The 20,821-nt window shown below is 38.4% G+C and overlaps 1 protein-coding gene across 1 annotated transcript in view; it reads right to left on the minus strand.

Moving 5' to 3' along the window:
* Positions 1 to 16,360: 16,360 nt before the first annotated feature.
* Positions 16,361 to 20,821, minus strand: part of Lrrk2 (leucine rich repeat kinase 2) — a 126,877-nt gene continuing 122,416 nt past the window's right edge. Inside the window, exons 48-50 of the mRNA XM_050131376.1 lie at positions 19,914 to 20,126; positions 17,805 to 17,872; positions 16,361 to 17,011 (exon numbers count right to left, since the gene is read on the minus strand). Coding sequence (XP_049987333.1) covers positions 16,890 to 17,011; positions 17,805 to 17,872; positions 19,914 to 20,126 — 403 coding nt within the window. The 3' untranslated portion in view covers positions 16,361 to 16,889. The remainder of the gene's footprint in view (positions 17,012 to 17,804; positions 17,873 to 19,913; positions 20,127 to 20,821) is intronic.

A 20,821-nucleotide genomic window follows, 5' to 3' on the forward strand; every position in this document is an offset into this window, starting at 1 on the left:
ATCAATCACCAGAAAATGTCTTGATGACTCAGGGAACTCAAATATTATGATATATTAAATTGTCCTTCTTTTGATGATAAAATGTATTTTAAACATTAACTTACCTTGAAACAAAAAACTCTTTGTCTTAGGTTAATAATAATATTATTATAGTTACTTCCTTTGAAATATGTAATTATCATCTAAGTTCAGACATAGTAAAATACAGGAATGCATCATTGTCATAGTTCTAGCTTTACTATTTAAAAATGCCTAATATTCTTTTTTTTTTTCTTTATCAGGACAGGGTTTCTCTGCCCTGGCTATCCTGGAACTAAATCTTGTAGACCAGGCTCGCCTCAAATTCACAGATATCTGCTTGTCTCTGCCTCCTTAGTGCTAGGATTACAGGCATGTGCCACCACTGCCCAGGCTAAAAATGCCTAATATCTTAATGACACATATTTTCCATACACTTCAAAATCAGATACATACATAAGCAGAAATATATGAAAATTTTGACATGAGAAAAATGCTTTAGGACATAAATAAGATTAAATAGAAATCCTATTTAAGGGTTATAAAACTATACAAAATTAAACTTTGTGTGCAGAGTCAGAGCTATTTTGTGCTTAACAGCATAGAAAAGAAAACAAGATGTCTTTCAAGCTACCCAATGGACGTGAATCCTAGAAGGCCAGATATGCAGCTCCGAAGCTCTCATTGACATCCAGTTGCTATCAAGAAAACAGGAGAAGCTAAAGGACAGAGAATAGTTTATTATTCCTAGGAGAGCAGCAGGTATGTGAGAAATGAGAAAAAAAAACATAGACCAACTTCCCTTTTCTTTCCATTTCTATTCTCTTTGTTCATTTAATTAACCCAAAAGAAATGAACAATACCTTCCTTCTTAGACAACCTTACCAACATGTGCTGAATGTTTTATGCACCTGGTCCCACCAAAGATTAGATTACTTTTTATCTGTCTATCTATCTAGGGTAACACATTCACTGAATATTATGTGAGTTTTCCCTCTGGATCAGAAATGTGGAGATTGTGTGGATAAAGGCACGTGAATCCTAGGATAAAAGCCTCCCCTAAAAGAGACCACTAACTTCAGGACTAGAGAAATGGTTTAATGGGTAAAATTCTGGAATGCAAGTACGAGACCAGGACTCCAGATACCAGAATCCAAGTAAATGCCGGGGGTTATGGGCCCCAGCTTGAATCCCAGCTCTTGGACCATAGAGATGGTGGACACCTGGAGCAAGCTGGGTAGTTCCAGATTCGACGAAGAGACTACTCAGATGAGTAGACTGGAGTACAATCAAGGAAGACCCCCAGCGTTGGCCTTCTGTCTCCAGACACACAAGTGTATCCACACATGTAGTAATACACATTAGCATAATCCCGCACAGCACACATACAGACATATGAAGGGAAAGAAAATTACTTCATAAGGTTTCCATGCCACAGTTCTGATTTTCTTCAGCAATTAATAACTAAATAAAAACATTAAATGTGGGGAAGAGGGATTCCCATTAAAGGGAAAAAACTTATCTAAGAGGGAACAATGCTTTTTGAGGCATAAAACTCAAAATGACTATTACCATTTATTCTGTCTTTTTCTTTGTAATACACACTTTGTTGTAAAGGAGACAGAAAGACCATTGTTTGTATCATCATTATGATGTTCTTATTCTGCTTGAGCTAAGTAGGTGGCTGAGACACATAGAATCACAATTTCTCAGGAACTTTTGGGGACTGAGAGGAAATGTGAGGCATAAACAGTCAGCTGGATTCAGTGACATGCTAAGGACACTCCAAGAGAGCTTAGATTTCCTCCACTCATGAGACCCAGAGAAATCAGAGCGGGGTCTAACACCCCCACAATGAAAAGAAGATGAGAATTGGATGTGTCAAGTATGGAAGGATTCCAGGTAATAAACACAATGCGGGAAAGTTGAATGCAATTTCAAGTACTCTTCTCTGCCTTACAAAATCTAGCTTCTTGCCTTTCTAGGCATGTGTTCCCCATGCTCCCCAGAATCCTTTCACCCTTCCTCATTCCACCAGCAGTGCCCGCACACCTGTTTCCATTGTGGGTTGGGCATCGCCACTATAGGTTCTCGTTAGCCTTCACTCTCTTTACGTTCTGCGTATGTGTTCAAAAGCTCCAAACCAAGACTTTCATCACATTCTCCTCTTTCCTCTATTTACGCCACACAAATGAACATGGGTGGATAAAGTCACTCACGCAGGCCCAACTTCCTCACCACATGGGAACACATAAGATAACCAAACAATTATAGTTCCTATCCACTTCACGCTGACGTTCTCACATTTCATACTCCCTCCCTGCCAGCGTCCAACACCTTTCAGGGAGTTCCTCGGAGTCAGGGACACTACTTTCATTTTTTTTATGAAAAAATAAATGCTATCAAAAGAAGAGCTACAATTTCCATCCTCCGTATTCTTGTCTACTGGCATCTGTACCCAAGCTCTACCTGTCTCCTTACTAATTCACATAAACTCCTACATCAGCATCCCAGATTTCAGTGAAGAATATCACAGCAACAATTGTGTCAGCTCCTATTCTGACATCAAGATAGTCCTCTTTTGCATTATTATTAATTCCCACCCCCATCCATGTAAGCTTTTTCTTTCAATCTTCAGGTTTCAAGGCATCTGTGATAGAGATCACTGTAAAAGCAAAGGTGTCTACATACGAGTTTGTACTCTTAATTTCTACTGTTATTGTAGCATTTTATTTATTGTTGTAGCAATGTAAAAAAAGGACTTTTTGTGGGATGTAGGCTCATTTTGTTCAAGAACTTCTAGCAAGAAAGATCAGCTTTACAAGGGTCATCAAGCTCTTCCACCGTTTCACAATACTACAGCATTAAAGTAAAAGTCTCTTAATATGAAATTATTATATGTATCTTAAAGGAATGCCCATCAAAAAGAACAAAAGGCAAATGTCACTTTCTCAATTCAAAAGGATGTGGCTTAAGTCTATACACTTAGGGATGTACTGCCAGAGAAAGTCAGCTGTTGAAGGACAAAAGCATCAGTGTGGGTAAGACTGTGTTTATATAACAAGGCTCGTTCCAGAAGGAAACATGGGATATATTAAACAATATCTGTTTGGGCTGTGGAACAGGAAGTTTTCTATGGACCTTCACATTATGATCTAAAATCTGAAAGGTGGTTTTCTCAAAATTAGGAATGTGTTGTTATATGAAAAGTTTTATCCCTGGAGAAATAGAAATCTAATTAAATTTTTGAGAAACTATCCATCAAACTCTTGCAATTATATGAAACTTAAATAATATTTAATAGTCTATATGAACAACATAAACTCGATAGTTACAGAACACTTCCAAATCAATTTCAACGTTTTCTTAGACTATAATTTACAAGATAGGGGAGACGGACAGTGTGGGGATGAATTTTTAAAGGGTATCAACAAGAACTTTTTTCACTCCTTCTTCAGGTTTGAGTATATCTTCCCTCAGTCAGACTTTCACACCTTCACACTCTGCTTTCAAAGTCATGTGTCTTACATAGCTTAGGTGGACCATTCCTGAATGCTCCACCATCTTCTATATTTACTGACTGTTATCTTAAGATTACCCCATCCCTTGTTCCAGGATAGCCAAAAACTAAACCAAACCAAAATTTAAAAAAAAAAAAAGTGTATTTAAGATAACTGAAAATTTGAATGTAAAGTGTTGTGTGTCGCTCAGTATGCAAAGCAGAGAATACAGTGAGTGTGACTCAGAAAACTGATGTCTGCCATGTTTGTTTGAGTTCCTTGCAAAGCATGCTGGTGGACATACTCCATTGCTCTTTTGCGTGCTGATCCAAACTTCAAAAAGACATTGTGGGTTTAGTCATGCTCTCCTGGTGTCCTCAACCCTTCTGGCTCCTACAGTTTACCCCCCTCTTCCTTAAGGTTCCCAAGCTCTGCTGGGAGGTCTGCTCTTGTCTGAAGGGGAACCGAGGAAAGCTGGCTATGGGGAAGAGGAGAGCAGGGGACTGGGAGGAATGGAGGGAGGGGAGGCTGCAGTCGGGATATATTGTATGAACAAAAAATAAACAAAATAATGAGAGAGGGAGGGAGGGAGGGAGGAAGGGAGAGAGGGAAGGAGAGAGAGAGATTGTGGGTCACAGGTGGATTTGTACAGGTCATCTCTTAAGAGATTGCCTGTATTTACTTGTTAGGACCCTATTTCTCATACTGAGATTCCCTGTCCAGTCTTAATACAAGAGGACGTCTCTAGTCATATTGCAACTTGATATGCCATGTTTGGTTGATAGCCATGGAAGGCCTGCCCTTTTCTGAATAGAAATGAATGAGAAGTGGATTAGAAGGCGGGTGGTCAGAAGGGAGGCAGGGGAGACTGGGAGGCGAAGAGTGAGGGGAAATACTGGTCTTGATGTAAATAATAATCATCACCATTAAATAATAAAAACAAAAAATGATATTAAAAAAGAAAAAATGTTACAACCACAGATTGGGTGGTTTAAACAATAAAAATCTGTTTTACGTGGTTCCACAGCTAGAAGTATGGGTCTAGGTACTTGGCAGGGTTCATCCCTTCTAAGTTCGTGAGGGAACACTGAACCCTGAGTATTGTTCTCCCCTGGGGTTGTATGTGGCTAACTTTTTCCCCTGGGGTCAAGCTTCGTAGCATAAGGGCCCACCTGAACACCCTCATTTGGATTTAATTCTCTCTTAGTAACAGTATCTCCAAATAGGGTTACATTCAGCCTGAGGATGTTGATTTCCATATCCAGATGTTTTGCTTGTTTGCTCCTTTTGGTAGTGGTAGTGAATCTGCAGGACATATTGAGAAAATAGGCTCAGAAAACATCCTTACTCAGAAGAAATCCACCTGCCGTTGCTTCCTAGGCACTAAAATCAAATGCATTCACCATGATGTCCAGCCACATGTGCATGCAGTCTTAGAGTTTTTAAACTAAATGAGGCATGCTATAGTGACATAACAACGGTTGATTTCATTACCTTTGAAGCTTTTGCACATGAACAATATGGTCCTATAATCCCTGACAGGCTAAACTAAAACTGAGAGGGACCCCTTTCAGGAAATTTTTATCTCCGAACAAATAAATTAGGACATTTTATTCTTAATCTGGGGCTATGTAGGAATAAGGAAATCCTTAAAATGTGTAACCATAAGAATTATTTTTATAGCAAATATCCATGTAACTAAGTCAAGAAATAGAAGTTTGGAGGCCACAAGAAGGTGAATTAGAGGTTCCAACTATCACGAGACTTTTCGGGAGAAGATATTAGAACAGGGGCAAGCCCTTTGAAGGTGGGTAACAGTCAAAAAGGCACTGAAGTTTAGCTATAAACAGAGATTTGGAAAGTCCCTACCATTTGGAGAAAGGAACAGGCAATCAGAAAAGCGTACCCAACCATCAAACCGTGGCATCACCATAGTGGGTGGGGCAGAGATAAATTCCAAAACATCAGAGAAATTCTTCCTAGAACACAGACTGCTACGGGCCACAGCACTGTGCAGAACTATAGCCTCAACAGACAGGTCACCTACAATCTGCAGGGTACACCCTTACTGTGTGTTCCTCTCTCCTTTCCACGCCATTAGTCACAGGGCAGTGTCAGCAACCCACGTGAAGAAGTCAAAGTTAGGAAGTCAAAACTGTGAAATTCTGGGAACCTTTCGCAAAAGCCATGCACTGATCCAGTTGAGCCCAGTTCACAGAACCAGCCTGGCTAGGGGGACAAGACTGGACCAAAAGCTCTGCGAGCTCCCCCTGGTGGAAGCCAGCCTGAGTCCCAGCTGGGAAGCGTTTCATGAGAACTCTAGAAGAAAAACTGTAAGTAACTACTTGTTTGTGGAAGCAGCCCAGAGGGTGGAACACAGCACTCATCAGCCTTTCTGCAGTGTGGATGGATGCGCACCTACTGACTACACCATCACCCTAAGCAGACACAACCAAGCATACCTCATACCCAGAGTCGCACTCCTGATAGAGATGCCCCAATCTGCATCCTCCCATCAAAGGTCAGCAGGACAAACAAGAGTGTTGCTCCTTGGGTTTTAGACAACACAAAGGAAAAGGAACAAGGTTGACAACACACAGCCTAAGTTCTCTGCTGAATGCATCCAGAAAGCTTACGACCAAGGTTGGGCTCCTTGACTTCTGCCCCACAACAGACTACCTTAGAGGAAGCCTGGTCATTGTTTCTTTGATGTAGATGGGTTAATTTTTCTCAAAATACTATTTTGGTCAGACCTGTTTGTTTTGAATATTTACATAGGAATTCTCATTATCTTTATGCCCTCTTTTATCTATTCCTCCTTTAAGTTTCATTTTTAATCTTTTCTTTCTTCCTTTTTCTCTTGGTCCCTTGTTTTAATTTTTTGCATCCTTTCCCCCTCTTTTTCTTCTTCATTCATCTGTTAAATTTTCCTTTCCTCTGATTTCTTTTACTGTTTAACTCTTTAATTGAATCTTGCTTTCTGCTTCTTCTAGTTCTCATTTCCCCATTTATTTAATGTTCTTATTTTTCCTTTCTTTTGCATCTTTTTTTTTTTAAAAAAAAAACATTTTTCTTATTCTTAGTTTGACGTTAGTATTATCTTCCCACACCACTCTATCCTATCTTTTTGCCCTCTGTTGCTACTATTGTATTGCATAGTAATGCCATGGCAACTATTCTTAAATGGTTACTTTATTCTGTTTGGTTCGTTTACATGTTGCAAATTGTTACTACAGTTTTCTTCTCTGGGGATAGTGCTGTAAATGAACCCTAGTGTCTAGAGCAAAATAGGCAAGAGCTTATGTACTGAGCTGTACCCCTATCCAAGTTGGTAGAAACTGTACCCTAATCTAGCCGTTACTTAGCCATACCCAAACCTCAGCAAAAGCCTTCAGGAAAATGGGAGAGACTATAACTTCTAGCTAATATTTTAAAACCCTCAATATAAAAACAGTAAATATAAGGGAATAAGGCAACACAAATTCTCCAAAGCAATCAACATCAATAATCCTAAAGTACCTGGATCAGTGTTATCAAAACAGAGGAAATACCACAAAAAGAACACATATATTATTATAAAATATCAGTGGATTCAAAAAATGTACACAAACAAATTAATAAAAGAAAAGAATATGCAGGATGTAAAAGAGCAGTTTGATGAAAGGTGAGTATTCTGAGAACATGAAGAAAATATTAAAAGCTAAGTAAGTAAAAGGCAAACACCAAAGCCAGGTCAAGGGGCCAGGGAAATGACAACATCAGAATGAGAGTTACTCGTTCACATACAAGACCTTTGCCATAAAGGAAAATGTCTACTTAGGATTCTCGCATAGATGGGACCACTAAGGCAGAAGTTAAAGACATAGAAATCTATTTAGTAAATTTCGTAAAGTAGTATCAGAACTCCTTCCCCAAATTTTGGAAAGATAAGGACATCCAGGTGTATGAACCACTCAAAACTCAAAGCAGACTTGACAACTGGAAGCACGCTGTCTCTTACTACCTTGAAAATGCTGAGAGTATAAAAACAGAAAGGAGAAGGCTGCAAAAGCCACGCAGCGAGTCACCTGTAAAGGAGAAGCTATCAGAATCACAGCTAAGTTGTCAGCCTAATGTCTCAAGCCAGGAAAAGGTAAGATTATGATTTCAAGGACTGGAAGACAAAAAAAAAAAAAAAAAAAAAAAACTGCCAACCCAGGTCACTATACCCAGCATTCAGCCTCAAAATGAAAAATAAATACAGACCTTCTAAGGTAACCATAGTCCAAAAGAACTCATGATTATTAAGTTAGCATTGCAAAAGATACTTAAATGAATGCTTACTATAGAAGACAGAGATTAGTGAAATCACAAGGGAGGGAGATCTCACTCAAGACAAGTGAACGGGAGCTAAGAATCTGGCATTAGAAAAGGAAACCCACTAGGTCCTAATGCATACTTTTCTGTTATAATCCTGTGTGTAAATGGTCTTAATTCTCTGGTTAAAAGACACAGATTACTTCATTAAGCTGAAAAACAAGACCCAACACTAGTGTATGTAAGTATCTCAGAGAAAGTGTGGGCAGTTGTCTTCCCCTGAGTAAACCATACAGATTTCTCTTCTGAGTGCCAAGATTGTCCACCTGGCCAAGAACCTTGGGTTACACAGAGTTTGACGTCAGAGCGCCACAAGGAAAATCACTGACTCAAACAAGCAAAAACAGTTTTTTTCTATGCATCACAATAAACTTACTGAGAAATTGATATGACAATCTTACTCACAATGCTCTTCAAAATCATATACCTATCAATTAACCTAGTCAAAAAAGCAGGTAACTTCCAAAGTCAAAGCTGTAGATTACAAGCAAAAATTGAGTAAAACATAAAAACAGAAAACGTTTCCATGTTCACAGATTATTCAAATTAATATTGTGAAAAGACAATGTTACAAGGGCTAACTTATAGACTCAATATATTCTAATGAAATTCTTGACCAAAAACAGGGGAAAGAGCCCTGAAGTTTATAGAAAACTATAAAAGACTCTGAATAGCCAAAGCAATTCTGAACAAAATGAGGAATGGCTGTCTCGCAAAGTCATGTGTGGGTGATTTACTAATCTCCTTTAACTGCAATCTTTGGTCTATGGTCCAGGAGCTCAGCCCATCATTCAATTAACTCAACAGGGCAATGGCTCCTCAGGTGAGCTTCAAGATTTGAAATTCTTTCCTCTTATCAACAAATATAAAGCTCCGAAGTCACTTAGGAACGGAGAATCAAGAGGATCTGAAACAAGTATTCCTCTCTATTTCACTCGTAAATATGTGTATTTGCGTATTTAACTATACAGGTTTAATATTTACATTTTTAACTTCTTTGATTTCCTTGCATGCACATCCAAATGTACAGAGATCCGGAAGCCCAGAGCCTCACTAGAGACTTTTTAAATTTTGACATGCCAAAGGAAAAGAAGGGAGAGTATTTCTTCTGCCAATGTAGACTTACTAGGAAGATAGTTTTCCCAGTTGGTTTAATATTTTTTAAGATTTAAATTTATTTTACATTTGTGTGAGTGCCCACAGAGGTTAGAGGGAAAAATCTGTTGCCCCAGAGTTGAAGTTAGAGAATGTTTAAGCAGCCGGGTTCTAAACTCCAGTTGTCAGAAAAGACAGGGAGAGATCTTAACTATCCCCCAGTGGTGTAGATCCCTGAGATGTCCCCCCTCCACCCATTCACACCGATATAGCTGTTGGTGTTACCACGTTCTGGTCTTGATTGGGCAACCACATTGCTAAGGTATTGTAAGTGTAGCCCCCCTGTCATTTCTAGAAGTCACAACCATACAACGGACTTCCTGGTCCTTTAGCTCTTAAAATCATTCTCTCCATCTTTCATAACGTTCCCTGCATCTTCAGTGTGTGAGTTGTGTTGCAGATGCACCAATAGGCCCGGGCACCCTGTGATCAGTTGTTTCTGCATCTTCACCAGTTGTAGCTTCCTATAAAGGTCCTCATCTGCTGCACCGAAGAGCTGCCTTGATGAGGTTTGAGAGCTAATTCATGTGTGGATACTTAAGTATTTACAACACAGTTAGGAGTTACACTGGTTTACGGAAGAGGCACTGGAAGGTTCTGTATGAAGATCCAAGACCTCACTAACCCCAGGTAGTTAGCTAGGTTTCCTGAACCAGCATTTCCCTCCTGTTGAGTGGGCATTAAATACAATTTGATAGCTCTTGGTTACTGACCATGTAAGTGCCACTACGTCTATATAGAGGGCTAGATTAGCCTGCAAGATGTGTGCTCTGTTCCAAGCCAGGAGGTTGATGACAGTGTGGCTGGAGTTTACCTGACTAGTTTTGGGAACTGGATATGGGACCTAGGCTAATTCTGAGGGTTGGGGAGTGTGCTTGCCAGGTAAGATGGGCTGGGTCCTAGTGCAAGTTGTAAGAGCTTGACTGGGCCTGGAAGTTGGGTATGGTATAGGCAGGATCCTACTCACTGTCTTTTGGCATACATGATTCTGACTACTATCTAAAACTTATATTATTTCCTTACATTTTTCCTTAGTGGAAAAGTATGCCATAAAAAAATCCTAGCATTTTAAATATCATTTTTTCTATTTACATTACTTTTAAAGTATAAAGTTACTTTAAAAAATAAATAAGTTATAGGCAAATTTATAAAGAAACAGAAACTAAGAACACCTGGAAAGCCATTTTCTTCAATGTAAAGTAAAATACAGACGGCCAACAGCCAGAGGCTGTGCAGCTCTATAATTGAATCATAGTGATTATCTTTGGGGAAATCAGAGCATGTAAAGTAATTCACGGAAGCTGCTCAAAATGTGGTTGAAAGCATAATAATTTACTCACAGTATTGGTAGCATGTGTGTTTACATATATATTTATATATGTGAATACATCTGGCATTTGTCTTTGGCATAAAATACGTCTCGGTAAACACAGTTTGCTAAATGTCAAAGAAACTCCCAGCTTTACTCAAGCACCAAGGTGCATACAACTGAAATGTGACCTAATTTAGTTTATAATTTCCTGCTTGCAGGAAGAAAGGACTAACCAGAGATTTATACAAAGCTTTGGATGTGAACATTCACTTATAACCCACTGTGTCACGGGCATGGGCCTAGTCATCAGACACGGAGAACATGAAGCAAATGCAAGGAGAGTTGGTTTTTGAAGGGTGGGGCAGAACAGGTAAAGGAAAGTTCAAGATCATACGTGTGGCATATGAAAGTTACATAAAGCAAACCTCACTGTTTTGTGCTAAAGTAATTTCTATCCAATCATCTTAAACATTGATGCTGTTCTCGTCTGTTGTTCTTGACCTCCAACAACTAAAAACAAAGCAAAACAAAAACAGAACATTTTCTATCCCTCTGCTGCAGGGAACTTTATCGTACTCCGAATAGAGCACACATATTGGGGATGCAGCCCACTTAGTTGAGTGTGTATGGTTGATTACATAGTGTACATAGGGTCCTGTCTATAATGCTCAGCACCTATAAAAGCCATTTGTGGTGGCACATACCTATAATACTAACACTCAGGAGATAGATGAAAAGTATCAGAAGTTCAATGTCATCCTTACCTATATAGTGAGTTCAAGGTCACCCTGGGCTATGTGAGACCCTGACACAATAAAAAGAGAAGGGGATGGCTCAGTGGTTACAATTATTTGCAGCACAAGTTTGAGGACCTGAGTTGATCTCAAGCTTTCATGGAAAAACTGGGCATGGAGACATGAGTCTATAACCACAGCACTGGAGGGTGGGTGACAGAGATATCCAAGAAGCCTGTTGGCATGGCAGTCTATCCCAAACAGTGAGCTTCAAGTTCAGTGAGAGATATTATCTCAAAAATGGCAGAGAATCAACTGAAGAAGACATCCTAGTGTCATCCATGTCTACACAGGGACCTGGATACGGTAAGCACACCCATACTCACACATGCACACCCCTATGTCTTCGTTAGGGTTTCTATTGCTGCCATGAAACACGATGACCAAAAAGCAAGTTGGGGAGGTAAGGGTTTATTTAGCTTACACTTCCACATTGCTGTTCATTAGTGAAGGAAGTTAGGACAAGAATTTGAGCAGGGCAGGATCCTGGAGTCAGGAGCTGATGCAGAGGCCATAGACAGATGCTACTTACAGCTTGCTTTCCATTGGTTGCTCAACCTGTATAGAACCCAAGACCACCAGCCCAGAGATGACACCACCCACCATGGGCTGGGCCTTATCCCCTAATCACTAATTGAGGATTATTTACAGCTGGATATCATGGAGGCATTTGCTCAACGGAGGCTCCTTCCTCTCTGATGTCTCTAGCTTGTCATTCTGGCACACACAACTAGCCAGGAGCTAAGAAGATCAATAGGAAAGCTGGGGTTTGGAGGTCTTGTACCAGATGACATAGGCCAAGCAAGCTTATTAAGGACACAGCTTCTTATATACTATTTCTGGGGTGGGGATGAGACAAAGGCATCAGAAACAGTCATACAATGGAACTTTGTCAGGGGGAAGGTAACCAAATAATATTGCACAAGAGGAACACAGACTGAGCCCCAAGCAGCCGTGGAACTGATAAGCAGAGCCCCTATGTTGAAAGAGTTGGGTTCTCAGAATCGAAAGCCACAGTTCCCCAAGGACCTGGCTCCAGGCCATTGCTGGCTCTATTAAATTAATTATAAAGCTATTGAACTTCTTGGAGAGGGTCTTAGGAAGAAAGGAGACATTTAAATTCTATCTTCCATGTTAAAAAACACAAAGGAACCTAGAACTTTAAGTAAATAACCAAGGATTTTACCCCCATTGCATTGCAAATTGTATTTTGCAAGTTGATTTAGAATATTTTCTATTACTATTTTTTAAACATACGTGGTAGAAATTCAATATACTAAAATTAACTTCAGAATTACTTTAAAGGTGAGGTGGAAAGAAAAGGAAAAAAAAGGAAGGAAGGAATAAAGGAAAAGAAAAAAAGTTATTCAAATGTTTTCCATACATTAGAATCAAGTTGTCAAGAGATGAGAAATTGTCATAAACATCAGTATTTGGCAGTATACATTTTTAAAACATACCTGAATACTAGCTCTGATTTTTATAGTTTCTTCTCTGATCACCCATTTTATCATACTGTTCTATTTTTGTCTCTAAGTGGGAACTACACTGTTTTGTGGTGTTAAAGTGCACAGATACAATGCCAATCAACTGAAGTAACTTGTAAGGGGTATTGTGTAGAGTTTAGGTTACTGGTGTAAGTATCATTGCACAGCAGATTATCACAGAAGCAAGGCAATAGCTCAGTGTGCACACACTGAAAGTCTTTCTTCCTCCCTACTCTTTAGGCCAAGTCTTCAGCACACAGCATCTCCCTGGGTAAGGCTGGATAACAAATGTCAAGGGAACAACGGATTAGGAAGGTCCCATTCTTCCTGTCTCTGCTCAGGACTCTGATCATACAGCAAGCCCTTGGCTCCTGGACCCCCTGCCTATGCTTCAAAGCCAAAGATTAAGCTGTGAAAGATCAGAAGAACCAAGTGTGTTATCTGTAACACACCCACATCTTATGCTGTTACAGAAGCAATGGCTGGGCAAATAAAAACAATGGAAAACAAGGTTTGCACTCACTCTGAATTAGAAAATTTCAAATTTTATTGCATTTCTTCTGTCTCTAGGAAAAGTATTCAGCTTTAGATTCATGCTCAAACTATACATGCCTGATATGTGAGAGAAAGACAGAGAACATCTTGGAAATATGATAATGGGGAAAGATGTACGCGAGCATCAATCAGGTAGTCCTTGCTAGTAGTGGAGCAAGAATTCTAGTACAACTAACAACTGCTTGAAGCCACTCTCCCTTCCCTGCCCAAAGCCTTCAGATTTCTCAGGATCCTTCTAGAAACCCCAATCACAGGAAATCAATCTGGACTAAAATCATTTTTAAAATAAATAAATAAATAAAATTCCTTCTGGTTTTAATTAATCAGATCCTAATTTCTTCCAGCACATCTTTGGAGCTGCTTCACACCTCTTTCTTGTCAAAAAGGAAGGAAGGAAGGAAGGAAGGAAGGAAGGAAGGAAGGAAGGAAGGAAGGGAGGGAGGGAGGGAGGGAGGGAGGGAGGGAGGGAGGNAGAAGGAGAAGGAGAAGGAGAAGGAGAAGGAGAAGGAGAAGGAGAAGGAGAAGAAGAAGAAGAAGAAGAAGAAGAAGAAGAAGAAGAAGAAGAAGAAGAAGAAGAAGAAGAAGAAGAAGAAGAAGAAGAAGAAGAAGAACTGAAGAACTAACGGAAAGGTTTCTTAGCAATCTTTTGAGCTGTAACTTGAGAGTCACTAAAAGCGCAAAGGTGGTGACTGTTAAGACAATCAATTGCTTATTCTCCCTTGAGGAGGCAGTTCTCACACTTGGTTACATATTACTCCATATTACTCTTCTTCATTGCCCTTAGGGAAGCACAAATCCCCACGTGAATGTGCCTTGTTTCTTCTAAGTGCTCCTTTTCTCTTCTAAATGCTTGTACCTGTACTAAAACATCACTAATAAATCCCTAAGCTCTGTACCATTATAGCAGATATGCTGGAGTTCTTTACAGTATTCAAGTCATAAACTCTCATTTCTTTGGCTTGAGTGGGAGGCCTTAAAAACTTCAGATAACTCAGGATAGTGAGGTGGATAACATGGAACTATCTCTATTCTCCTCCACCACTGCCAAAGTGATGGCTCTGCAACTAAGCAAAGTGCCAGTTATCTCTTTAATAGTCTGACCATTGTATGTTCACTTTGAATGTGGAGTTTACCATCTTTCGAATTACTTATACTTTGCTCATGAAAAATAATTGTGTTTTGAGACAGGATTGTTCCTTGGCTTGGAGCTCACTGAGTAGGTTAGACTGGGGAGTGAGTGAGCTCCAGGGATCCATCTGCCTCCCCATCAGTGGTGCTGGGATCACAGGCATGTGACACTATGTTCGGCATTTTTAGGTGAGTCTGGGTTTCCTGTGGAAGGCAAACACTCTTATCTTCCCACTCCCAGCCTTTTGACTATAAAGTAGTTATGTACAATCAATATAGTGTTGGCCAGGATTAGATTCAGAGAGACTGGTTTTCATTTTTTTAATTCAATATTTCTACATGAAAACTGAAGCATTTTCTATTATATACGTTTTCTGTTGTATAAGTTTTTTAAGGTTTACATGATCTCTTGAAATATACTATCTTTGTTTTAGTATTTGAGCAACTATTTGTGTTATAGAAAATGGAATTTAATTTAAATTCCCAAGGAAAAGTTCTGCGTGTAGCTCCCTAGACGCATCACCCATGCATGGCTGAACACAAAGCTCCATTTGAGATGAATAGAGCCTTACATCGGAGGAGTAGCGCTATTTTACCATTGCATGTTTGAACATGATTATACAATGTTTTTACATATTTTGGAGCTACTTGGTTTTTAAAAAGTGCACACACCAAGAAAAAAATATACGACATGAAGAAGAGCACTGAACTTACACTAATTATATAAATTTTAGGGCATCAATATTTAAAGGTGGAGTAGAAAGAATGGGAGGCTGTCATTCTTAGACTTGAGGCCTCTGTGGTGACGTCATGTATCCTTTATAGCAGTTTCCTATTAGGTCTTGGATGTGAGGCCTTTGCTCAATGAGAGAAATTATCACAGGATTGAGTCTCATCATGAGTAATTTGTCATGACTGAATTTCTGTTATTAATGATGTAATGAAGCTAGTTATGTCACCATGAAGACTAGAAGTTTTTCCAGGTTAAGAATTTGATTAACCTTAATAGAAAAAATTTATTCATACCTAAAACTCTAGCCAATTCTGTTTGTCATCTTATTATGGGAAGCAGCTTGAAGTGATGAGTATTAGCCACGGTCTGTGACCTTACCACAAGCATTTTCCCTAGAAAATGTTTCTCAAGTTATTACATATATAATAATACTCATTGTGGGAAGACATTTGATCATAATGGGTCTAATTTAAATGACTATATAAGCAGTTAGTTTTGCTCAGTTGAGCTAAAATTCCTTCTTCAATAAATTGAAGAATAAGCTATACATTTGTTTCAATGGGCTTGATAGTAATTGTAGAAACAGGTTATTCTGAAAGTAAGATTTTTGGTACATGTATATATATATATATATATATATATAACATATAATATATACATATGTAGATATGCATATATATCTCTATATATAATCTTACTTGCAGAACACACACATATATATAAATATGAGATAAAGAACATGTATAGGGTCACAAATTTAGGGAAAATATAAGTAGTTGCATAAAAGCAAAATCAGGCAGGAAATAGAAAGCAAGTATCCAGAGGTGTACCTTACTACTGAGAGTCACAAACCAACACCTGGAGCCAGAGCCAACAAGATGCTCAGCATGTAAGGACACTTGTTGCTGAGCTTGATGACTTGAATCCAATCTCTAGCATCCATATGGCGGAAGGAGACAGCCAAATCTTGCAAGTGGCCCCTGACCTCCATGTGTGTGCATGGCACGCAATACACATCCATCACACACATAAATATATAATAAACAAGTAAGAAAAAAGACAGAAATATACCCATGACCACTGTATTTACACTGAGTATATAAACTCTAGGGCATCCACATTTAAAGGTGGAGTAGGAAAGAGAAAGACTGTCATTCTCAGACATGAGGCCTCTTTGTTGACATCATGTCTCCTTTTCAGGAGTTTTCATAAAGTTTCCTTTTAGGTCTTGGACACAAACTGTGCTTCATATTCCTGACATTTTTAGTGGAATTCTCTTTTAGATGAAATTGTGTTAGATGAACTTTGCATCAGCACCAAGATCATTCTTGACCTAGCAAAAATCTTTATTACTGAAAAATCTGGCAATTTACAATTAAGATGAGAATGCACTTAAAAACAAGATATGAAAGTATCTATTACATGGGAAGCTGCCCGGATGTTTTTATTCGACTCTACAGAATCCATAGATAGTAAACAAGCAACATCCACATCTTAAGCAACAATTTAAAATAGATTTATCTTCATATTGCATAGCAAAACAAACCTGGCTGCCTTATAAATTTTAGTATAAATACTGAAATTAAATACTTTGTAGATTTCTGTTGATTATCCCATCAAATTAGTTAAAGCATATAGAAAATATAGTACTAAATTAAATAGTTCTTTAAGACACGTTTGCTGATAAATATTTTACATATATTAAATTAAGCATAAAACATACACATTCCTTCATATACATATGAGTTTTTCAAAGAATAGGATATACTTTTCAATGTAAACATTTTAAAAATATATTTTAAAATCAAGAGGTCCATTTTCCAATCCCATGGCAGGGGTGTCTGGTATCTCCTAGTCAACGGATATTCTTCTCATTTTGTCAGCTAATTCTGTTCTCACTTCAATGTGTTTTTCTAAATTTTGTACTTCGTGTGGAAGATTGATGTCCCAAATAGACAAGCAAGACTGTATTTCTGTAAGGAATAAAAGAAATTGTATTTCAAAGATCCACTGTAAAGCAGTTTTATTAACTTATATTGATTTGATCAGAACAAATGTATAAATATAAACTCAGCCTAAAAAGTGTACTAAGGTACTAAGTGTACTATTTTAAAACAAATTCCCCTTGGGACTGTCAATCACATATTAATTAAAAAGCTCCTAAATTCTAAGAAGTACATTTTATTACCTATTTACTTAGAGAAATAGTTATTTCAAATATTGTTCAATATTGGGGAGCACAGAGATTTTCCTATGAAAATAATTTGCAAGGAAAAATATTTCCTTTAATTTAAACTCAGTTGAGTCCACACTTTACAGTGGTTGTTATCTCTATCACTTCGGGAAAACATTTAACTCTCTTAAGCTGATAAAATTTAATTTTGAAAATGTCTCAGTTATTTACACTTTATAGCTCAAATGGAATTTGCTGATGAGAACCGATGAGATGGCTCAGCAGCTGAAGGTTTTTGCTGTGAAGACTGAAGATCAGAGCCCGAACTCTGGGACCCACATGGTGCAAGAATAGAGCCAACTCCTTCATGCTATCCCCTGATTTTAACATGCATGCACCCAAACATACAGGAGACATAGGAACACAAACAACACACACACACACACACACAAATAACTAAATACATATAATAATTTTTTAAGAAGATGTTGCTGAATGTAGAATGCATTACATGAGTTATCAGCTCTCAATGCACAGTGTATGGCCACCTCACAACACATGCTTTTCAGCACAGAGAATGATGCTAATGGTACCTTTTTGTTCTTGGGCACCTTCTGTATTCTTCCTTTTGTACCCCAAAACCAGCATGACATTTTTAAGGCTTCCTTTACCAAAAAAAAAAAAGAATTTTTCTGTTAAAATAATATATCATATTCAACTAAAAAGCATTCATCTGTCCACATCTTAAACACAAATATGGTGGAACTGAAATCACACTGCTATTCTTTGGAACACACTTCAGATATATCAAAACCTTCCCAACAGATCAGCAATTTCTAAAGAAAACCTATGAAAATTATATTAATATGAGGAAACTGTTTACTCTTTTATACACATAGGTTTGATATTTACATTTAATTCCTCTCTAGAGCTACAATATTAAATGGAAGCCCAAGACAGTGCATTATTCAAATCAAGGCACAATCATGAGGCACCTGGAAAGCAAGGTGAATTGATACATTGACAGCCTATAATATCACAAGTTTCTCTTGAGTCTTTTGCTAATGTTTTGTCAATTATCTATCAAGAAGTGTTGTACATACTGGGTCTTTTGAAAGGTCCTAAGAATATTGCAAGAAGGAGAACTCACAGACTCACCCATCCTGCATGGTGTTTATGCTCTAATAAAGATACGGTCGTTACTGGGGGAAAAAGTCATAACTGCCCAATGTTATGCCAGTGATGGCTTCCAAAAGCCCAAAGAAAAAAGTCAACTTAATCATCCCCAGCTACTCTGAAGCTGAATACAAGAGCGAATGCATCAAAATGCAAGATGACAAACTAATTTAACTGATTAAGAAGAGAAAGAACCATATGTGCAAATGCTTCAGAAGGATAGAGCCCTGTGAGAGACTCCACACTTCCTGAGTCAGGAAGAACGAAAACAACAACAAAAAAATGTGTGGTCATGGAGACAGACTGCTGGTAACTGAAGCACTTGTAGGCAGTAGGTGTTTCAATTCTCCTTGACTTTAAAATCGATTATGATCCATGCACTGACTACAACTTCAGCAATAAACCAACCACTTGGACCCCACAGTACATACAACCCAAAACTGAGACTTTAACACAGTTGGTAGATACAGGCCCCCTAAGATCTCTCTCCCTGGTTATTTAATATATAGATATCGACAGATAGATAGATAGATAGATAGATAGATAGATAGATAGATAGATAGATAGAAGATGGATGGATAGAAAGATAGAAAGAAAGAAAGAAAGAAAGAAAGAAAGAAAGAAAGAAAGAAAGAAAGAAAGAAAGAAAGGAATGATAGTTAACAATCCCATAACACACCTAATTCTAGCTAATGCATGCAGCTCTAATATCTATAAAATAAAAGTCCACATAGGGCAGGGGAAACTCCTGTTGGTGCCAAATTTATTCCTCATATGATGAGTGCTTCACCTTCCACTCTCTGAAGTCCCATCATCTCTGCTTTTGGAGAAATAAAACCTACTGTAATATTTTGTCATTGGATTTGCATACATGGGCAGATAGTGTTTTCTAAATAAAATTATTCATCAAAAAAGATACTGAAAAATCCCTCTGTGAAGATATATTCCATATGGTATTCTAAATTTATTCACATTTAAGTGTGGGGGGAATATAGGAACAATAATATAAACAAACGCTTGAGTAAAACTTAACATTAGGTCACTGTGCATCGCTCTTAGAATATAAATCTGTGTAAAGACTAAAATCCAAGTAGGAGTCTAACAAGGGTGGGAAACTTAGACAAAGCTCAAAATAAACATTTTCATGACTCATCTGATAAAAAATAAAATAAATATAGTATTCAATTTTCATTTTGCCTTATATATAAAGAAAAAAGCTCTTAAGAGACAAACTGATAATTCCTCTGATATTGCCCACCTCTCTGATGAGAATGAGCGCATCCAGCCCCTCTAGTGCTGACTGGCCCAGTTCAGAGGTTGTCCCAGTTCTGGCTTCATTGTGTGACCCTCTAAAGCCCCTTCAGGGTTAACTGGCCCTTTTCAGGGGTTGTCCCAGATCTGACTTCATTGTGTGACCCTCTAACACACTACAAATGGCACCAGAAAGTCTGATTAAAGAATTTATTTTTTTTAAATGGCATATTTTATCATCATAAGGGCTATGGACCTATTTAAAGGAAAGGAACTTGCCTAGCTGTGCCATGGTCATGGCTCTCACAGAGTCACAGAAGTTGTGAATGGTGCGTATCACTCGTCGGGTAGAAAGGTCCAGGAGCAAAATGTGGCCTCCTCCAGTTCCTATCCAGAGAGCCGTGTTCTTCTGCAGGCAGAGCGCTTTCACCCTCCCCGAGTAGGACAGCTTGTGTTTTGACTCCTTGTTTACTTTGACCATCACCTCTCTAGATCACAAAGAACATGTTTAGTCACACTTTTACACGCACTTATGAGACTGAATGGATTTGACTGCGCACGCACAGCTGACTAACATTTTAAACACAAAGACAGCAATAAAGTCATTTCTTGGTGTTCTGGACACAGGTTCCAGTACCCGGCTTTAGTTACCCAAATCCCAGGCATTCTAATTATTTAAAACAACACGGCATTTCAGTGGAACTTACGTACATCCTCCCTCAGACTCTAAATGATCACTAAATGACTCGTCTTACTTACGAAATGTAATGCTGTGTAAATAGTTGCCATGCTGTATTGCTTAGGGACTAATGACAAGAAGGGAGCCCACACATATGTATTCAGTAAATACACAAGCATCGGGGTTCCATGTTGGAAGCAAAACCTGAGAAAATGGAGGGCTGGCTGCATGCTCTGAGTACCATTGAAGTGCGCAGAGCTGAAGTGTTTAACAGAGAATGCCCGAAACCACGTTGTTCTACTTGAAGCCCATGTCCTCAAAGGGAAGAACTGCTCTGGTAATCTTTCAACTTTAAGAAATCCTCACTTTTCATAAATATATAACCCAGTGGAAATATAACAAATTTTTCCAATATTAATATACAGGAGTTAATTTCAATGCTATCTAGGAGGCCCCAAAATTACAAAAGAAAAATAAATCACTTATATTCAAAGATAGTAATAT

The sequence above is a fragment of the Alexandromys fortis genome, unplaced genomic scaffold (assembly GCF_014885135.2).
Source record: "Alexandromys fortis isolate MF-2015 unplaced genomic scaffold, M_Fortis_MF-2015_v1.1 scaffold_28, whole genome shotgun sequence".
NCBI lineage: Eukaryota > Metazoa > Chordata > Mammalia > Rodentia > Cricetidae > Alexandromys > Alexandromys fortis.